This window comes from Aptenodytes forsteri, unplaced genomic scaffold (assembly GCF_000699145.1).
Source record: "Aptenodytes forsteri isolate BGI_AS27 unplaced genomic scaffold, ASM69914v1 Scaffold118, whole genome shotgun sequence".
NCBI lineage: Eukaryota > Metazoa > Chordata > Aves > Sphenisciformes > Spheniscidae > Aptenodytes > Aptenodytes forsteri.
This window is the reverse complement of record NW_008795859.1, coordinates 2672082-2679671: the sequence shown is the minus strand read 5'-3', so window position 1 is coordinate 2679671 and position 7590 is coordinate 2672082. Positions and strand designations below refer to the sequence as shown.

General features: G+C 40.9%; 1 protein-coding gene across 1 annotated transcript in view; it reads right to left on the bottom strand.

Annotated features, from left to right (window-relative positions):
* Positions 1–965: 965 nt before the first annotated feature.
* The window catches only part of KMT5A (lysine methyltransferase 5A), a 12451-nt gene continuing 5826 nt past the window's right edge, over positions 966–7590 (bottom strand). The window contains exons 5-9 of the mRNA XM_009283983.1: positions 6416–6632; positions 5505–5589; positions 5088–5147; positions 3821–4011; positions 966–2675 (exon numbers count right to left, since the gene is read on the bottom strand). Coding sequence (XP_009282258.1) covers positions 2465–2675; positions 3821–4011; positions 5088–5147; positions 5505–5589; positions 6416–6632 — 764 coding nt within the window. The 3' untranslated portion in view covers positions 966–2464. The remainder of the gene's footprint in view (positions 2676–3820; positions 4012–5087; positions 5148–5504; positions 5590–6415; positions 6633–7590) is intronic.

Sequence of the window (7590 nt, the reverse complement as noted above, 5' to 3'; positions counted from 1 at the left end):
TAAGGCACAGAGATAAAAATCCAAATGGCATGTTTCTCTGAGAAGTATCTTGAGAGAGAGAGAGAGAGATGAGAGAGAGATATATCTCAGTTCCTAGAAAAGTAAAGGATACATATGCAGTGCAACATCAGCTTTATTACCATCTTCGGATGCAGTGCTACTTGATTACCAGTTAAGCATTTCAGAGAAGACAATTTTCTTTTTATGTAAAATAGGGAGAGATCTTCCCCCTTTCTTTTTTACAAAAGCGATGCTGAAGAACAAAGGTTTTAAGCTATTTGACCTGATAGAGAACAAGTAAATGTTTAAATAAAAAAAAAAAAACAACAAAAGAAGCATTTTATTCCAATTTTGACTGAAGGGAAGTGCTCTAGTGAAAAGGGATACCGTACACATGACTGTAGTCTCTGTTACTGAGACCAGAGAAAAATCAGTGCCAACTCAATTTTAAGTCAGCCAATGAAGTTTACCTGTAACTCAGTACATGTAAGGTAACAGGTCTCCAGTTAATTCTTCAGAAATGGTGAAAATACACAGGCTGGCTCTGATGAGCTTGCCTAAAAAAAAAAAAAAAAAAAAAAAATAGAGAACAAGTAAATGTTTAAATAAAAAAAAAAAAACAACAAAAGAAGCATTTTATTCCAATTTTGACTGAAGGGAAGTGCTCTAGTGAAAAGGGATACCGTACACATGACTGTAGTCTCTGTTACTGAGACCAGAGAAAAATCAGTGCCAACTCAATTTTAAGTCAGCCAATGAAGTTTACCTGTAACTCAGTACATGTAAGGTAACAGGTCTCCAGTTAATTCTTCAGAAATGGTGAAAATACACAGGCTGGCTCTGATGAGCTTGCCTCGTGTTAAGTGGTAAATAATATAAGCATTTAATGGCTAATGATTTTCACAGCTTTCTTTCAAAATGCTAATGATCTGCAATGGAGACAGGTACTATAGCAGCCACTTCATCGATAATAAATATATTCTTTATTTTACAGAGACATTGTCTTCAAGTTTTTAATTTAAAAAATACATCACTAAGCCACCTCTCTTGCTGCTGGAGCATACAACCAGGATGTTGTTGCTATTTGACCTATCACATAGGCAAGCATATAAGATTGTCCTAGAGGGCATTAGCTGGAAGAGCAGCAGCCTTCAAGACACGAGGAACAGAAGACATTAACAGAGCCACAGATCCCTTGCTGACATCTCCCAGCAGCAAGCGTGGCTGATGGCTCACAGCCATTTTCATCTACACGCATGCCAAGCCTGCCTTGGCAAAAATTCCAACTGGTAAGAATTCATCTTTAACATAAAGGACCCGCATTGTATTGCCCGCCTATATCACAGATTTGGTTCTCCAACAGTGACAATGCAAACATCCGCAAGACGCTAAGCGCTCAACTCTCATTTAAGACAGTGGGACCAGACCGTGCTGGACAGACCTACAGGACCAGGCAATAAGGAATCTACTTTCTTCATTGCATGAACTCCATCATTACAGTTTGAAGCTGCATATGAAGATGACTCCTATTTTTGGAACCGCTATGCTCTACTTCAAGCATTCACAGTAAATAAATAGCTTCTGATGTGGCTAATTAGCATAGGAAGGTAATAAAAAAATTTTTGGAGAGAGCTTCTTCTTTTACTTCTTTAAAATCCTCTGGGAGACACCTCCAAGAAGCAGCCATCACCTATAAAAAGGTACCATCTTAAATTTTAGAAAATAAGTCATGTCAAACATTGATTCTCACTGTGAAGTTCTATCTTCACATTTCTAATCAGTATGAACCCAGTCTATCAAAATCCATCCTCATTTGGCTTGGAGTCATTTCTCTGAAGAAAGCAACCAATCTGACCATCCATTTCCCTCAGCGCCAGTGCATTTAAAGTTCATCGCCAACACGAGATACGACACTGGAAAAACTGGATCCCTACCACAAATTATTTGAGAACGATAGTAGCATCCACCTCAGAGAAGCCTGTCAGCACTGGGTTGTAAAAAGCAGTCTGACAAGCAGTCAAGCCATTGGATGTACGAGTCAGAGTAAGAAGTACATCTGCTGTCAAAGCTAATGCCAAGTTCGTCACCCCACAAAGTGGAGCATGAGATTTCATTGCAAAAGCAGAAGCACAACCCAAGTGATTAAGTTTCTGTGCAAGTCTTTGCATGCTCAAGTGGCACTGGTCACTATGCAGAAGTATTCGAATTTTAAGGAGGGTTTCCTTTTACGATATAAAAGTTTTGGCAATCTAAGATTAATTATTCAAGCCTGCCTGGAAAACTGTAATAGGTATTTAAATACTGCAAAGCAAAAAGGTAGTTTCTAAGGAGCTCAGAACACCACAAGCAGTCCACTAAGAAAGCTGAGGAAAGTGAGGACAGGGAAAAAAAAAAAATCCACTGACTCTCTGTAGAGCACTCAGTCCAAAAAACAAACCAAAAAACCCCAAACAAAGAAGATGAATTAGTGTTTCAGCCACGGATGAGCTTCAATGGAAGCTTTGCTTCTGTCTCCATAGTCGTACAACAGTTCTTCACCTGCTTTAATGTCTCTGGAAGCTATCAGTATGAGATGAGGCACGCCATCAATGTCATGAAGCTTTGTCTGACAATTGCCACATTTGCTGTGATTAATCAGTCTTCCCAGGCGATTAGTTTCTTTTGTAGCGTCAACACTGAAAGAACAAGAACAGAAGGCAGGGTTGCTGCATATCACGCAGTCACGTTTGTGGACCAAAACCAAAGTGCAAATCAGATAAAGAATGAGAAATCCACCCAAGGCTTGAAAAATGAAGGAAAAACATAACATTACAGAATATTCATATGATTAAACAGACAGCATATAATATGGCAATGTAAGTAAACTAAAGCAATTCTGGGAGATTAAGTTAGCACAAAACCCAGAAAATGGAAAATTTTGGACTATGTTTTTGAGCTGCCTGTTTCTAAGCAGCTCTCAGCTGTTCATGAGGAATAGCAGAATCCAGATGTAGAACACCACCAGAAAGGCTTGATACCTTAAATACCCTCCCTTCAAGAAAGCTGTGTCCAAGCTAAGTGGTATCCACTGAGTAAGCCAGCAAGAGTCTCTACTCACATGGGAGGCTGAGAATGCCTAAGAACTAATGCCCAACTTCCAGAGACCTGGATACTAAAGCTCTAGTGCCCCTCATTGCGCAAAGATTTGTTATGGCAGCTGTCATTATGGCATCCAGACTACAAGTCAGACACTTAGAATATAGGGTGCTTCAAGGTAATTAACATACAGGTTAAGTGACCCACACTCCAGTGTCCAGTAACATCAGCCAAGGAAGAAAGAACATGGTCCGAGTGGCTGCTTTGAGAGCACTGGAGTTTGGGGCAAATGATACAGCAAATTGAGGACGAAGCATGGAAACGGGGTGGGTGTCAGGTACTAGAGAAAGAAGACGACCCAGTCAAAGACAGCTGAAGGAAGTGTTTCTCTTCCACTGAGTTTGTCCGTACTGCTTTTCAAACAAAGTCCTTGCAACTCAGGCAGAGTAGTTAATTTTACAAGAGAATAAATTTAGGCAGAAGTCCATGGCAGAGCTAGAAGTCTCATCCAAGCAGATACAACTCTCCATATAGCTTGTGCCGGACTTCAGAGAATAGGGCTTTGAGTCACCTACCATTCCTTTTAGCCCAGAGGTACTGCAGGCTCTGGGACCATGAAACAGCGCTCCAAAAAAATTTCCTAATTCCCATTAAAAAAAAAAATTTGCATGAAAACAAGAAAAGACTTAGCAGCGTTCGAAGCCTCTATCACCCAACTATCACACTTAAAGGAAGAGAAGCTTACCAGTACGTTTTGCTGAGGTACTGAAAATAGTACATATAGCAGCCTGTGGATGGATCTTGAGCATACACAGCTTCTCGCTTTTTAGCATCAGTGATCTCTATGAGATCCCCATGATATTCAACTACAAATTCTCCTCGATTAAAATGTTTGGTAGCGATTACTCCTCGCCCTTTGCCATCGATGTAATCAATCTGTTGCGTTGAAAAGAAAATCAGCTGGGAAATTAAAAAGTATTTACATGATTGCAAATATGCGGTTCACTAGGAAATGAGTGATTTGTCGTTAAAAAGTGCTACAGCAGGGTATTTGTATTGCAGACAAAGCTGTAGAAGCACAATGCACAGCATTGCGGAAGAAATACAGGATGAGTTTGGGACACACCCTATGAGTTACCAGGTTTTTTGATACAAACTCTTCTAATCAGAGAGCTAAGAATTACTTTAAATAAGCCACACACAGAGAAGAGTTACCCGTTTTTTTCTTTTAAACTATCTATTAGCTGAGGCAGTAAGATTTTCCATTTCAGGTGCACCATCACCATTAGCACGCACAGGTTAAAAAGTTAGAGGAACAGAAAGACTGATCACAGAAACTACATTTATCACCCACCAGGATACTTTATTATTCCTGCCTCCCCCTGTAAATTGGACAACTCCAAGAAAGTTCTCCTATCACTGTCCTGCAGGCTGCTGCTTTTCAAGAATCACAGCTCTTCTGCACTTCCAGGAGCCATTTCTGCTTTAAATTCTAAAAAGGGGGGTCAGAGTAACCCAAATGGTAAGCGCTTGGTCCCGATAACTAGTATTTGCTAGCAGTGGGAGGAAAACCAGTACAACCCATTATCCCAAGTGCCACAATGAAGACCCACAGCGACTGGCTGTAAACAGGCTAAGAGAATTTGTTACCATACAGACAGTATATACGGGTGTTACCTTTAAAACATATGACAGTTAAGATGCTGTATCTAACCCCATTTCTGGAAGCTAACCCAAGAAATGAGACACTAAAGGGAGCAAGTGCATTTTCAGTGAAGACTATAAAGCCCCCTCAATATTTATGACTGAGGCTGCACATACATATTCTTCAGAGCCAAATATTGCCCGCCCAACAGGAAAGACGGCGTGCTCCAGTTCTGCTGCACTTTCACCTTACTGTCGAGGAACTGCAGCAGTTCCGAGAGTGAGTTCTGCTACTTTCTGCTTAAACAGATTAACAGCAAGATACTGTATAAACAGTACGTGGCTACTCAGATTGGCATTGCAGTTACCTTCATTCCTTCTTCTTTCCCACTTGTAATTAGCTCATCTATTTTCCTCCTCTCCTCAGTCTGCAGAAGAAACAAGAACAAACAAAACCACGGTATTGTTGGTAGTTTTTGTAGCTTATTCTATAGCTAAAAGGCAATTATTAGCCAGTGACACTCATTTTTCCAAACCATCCCATATTTCTAGCCAAACTGCATGGTAAAGAGACACACCCCCAAAATATATAAGCAGCTAGATTCTGTCCTAGAGGAACTGGATCAGCATTTCCAAATTTTAAGGATGTTCTTAACAATACTTCCAGTGCACAATGCTATTTGCATTTGGCCAATGGAAACCATTTACAGACAGTTACGCACTTCCTCAAACGTACAATTAACCGGCAACATTATAAGTAATGTTATTTTAACAAGAAGCACTACCTCCAATTCAGATTTGCTCTTCCTGGAACTTCTTCTAACTGGGTAATAATCTGTCACTTTTCGATTTGGTGTTCTTCCTTGCGTTCTAAGGGATAAGAAAAATAGAGAACACGCGTATTTCAGACTATTTGTGACATTACACCTCTAGGACAGAGGTATCTGTAAGAAATTTTTATTGTCAGCTTGGTATGTTGAAAGGTAATCAATATGAACCAGTGTTTCTTATCAGTACTCTTCACTTCAAGACAAAAGCTACATCCCCTTTTCTTCCCCACGCTATTTCCATTACTCTGGTACTAATTCTTTAACAGTAAGAGTGAGATGCCATTGGAAACCACCTGAAGGTCACATTACAAGTCTGAAGCCCCCTGTGTGCCTTGCCAGAAGGCGCTCTAAAATTTAGGTCATGAAAACTGCTTGGCGAGGAATTTGTTAACGTTAGGTCACATTACTCCGACATCACGAGAAAGAGTATCAGCTCAGCCAGGAAGCCTCCAACTGTAATTAATCTAATATTCTGTTTCTGACAAGATACGTTCCCATTTGTCCATAGAAAAGTAGGTCTTAATGGCTCATTAATTTCTTTTTCTATAGGTGATCAGCAAGTATTTCACTTGAGATAAAATACACTAGCCTTGCTCTCAAGAAAAACAAAAGTCCTCTGCAAGGTAGATAAATACTTTGGATGCTATTTTGTATTTTCAAAGGTATTATTCTTGAGAAAACAAAGAAGTCTCTTTTAAGATTTATTCCTCCCAACATATCCATTTGCTTAAAAAAAGGCAACAAAACAAGAGTAACATTAATTACAGGTCTGACTGTAGTTCCTGAAGGAAAAACGCAGACTGAAGCCGCCTGGTTCCAAAAGGACAGACAGAAGAAAAGCTTTTACAATTCCAGAAGTCACTTACTTTCTCCTTGGTCCACGCTTTGCTTTAACCATCTTTTTCTGAGCTGGCTTTGCATTAGCCTCATCAGCACAGTCTGAAGGCAGGGGCGTCTTTTGGGCTTCTACAGTTCCTTGGTTTTGATCAGAGGAGGGCACCGAAGTATTGCACCCACTTTCTTTATCTTTCTGGTCTTCTGGTTTCATAGCACCTTCAATTATATTGCCACCATTCTTTTTTTCTGGTGACAGGAAAATAAAGTAAGGCTCTGAACTTAGGATCACCTATACCAGAGTGCTTTAAATGAATCCCAATGGTTTCTACTCCAGGTTTCTAGTTCTGTCAAACTGGAGAAAGAGGAAGGGAATGATACAGTTTCTTTCTGCTAGAACCCAGCTAGGCTGTTACTCAACTTTTGACTAGTCAGTGCTACAGTACACATAGTACAGAGGCAGGGGTGAGCGGAGAAAGGGAAAGGGTAAAACAGAGCCCAAATACTTTGTCACGTTAGGTTTACGACTCAACAAGTCTTCCAAACCTGAACATGCAGCACCTTCAGTGCAGTGTTTGAAACAACTGCGCAGTTTGCATCTGGCATACTAAATTATCAAGTTGCCATAAGCTAATTTACATCCTGCACTGAAGAGGGAGAGGAAGCCTCTCCGGATCCTGCACTGCTGTGATCAGTAGCTGCAGACACTGGTACCAAGCAGCCAACGCCACCCAGACAAAATCCACAGGAGCTGAAGGGCTGGGACTTACAAGAAGTCTACCCCCCCGCAACGCTTTCTTGGTTGCATGCATCCTACCATGATATGACCACATCCTCCTCCTCAGCCAACTGATTTAGAGGTAGGGGAGCATGGCTTAAAGCTGAATAAAGTTTTTATTTAAAGCAAATCACCAGGTTTAACAGTCCCATCTGCTGAGACAGATGCTCCAATCTCACTGGAGAAATGAAGCACAGCTGCAAGGCCACAGCAGTGGGCCAAGCTAACGCCATCTTCACTTTCCTGTCAAAACTGGGGAGCTAAGTTAGGAGCTAAAGGCACTACGTTTCCAGAAAACCCGACGCTCCCTGTGTTGAGTGGGACTTAAAATACCTGCTCGCTAGAAGTGTTTGCATCAAAATGTTTTGACAAATTACCAAGGTTAAACACACCTTTGAACAGAAGCCAGCTCCCCCCCCCCCCCCCTCC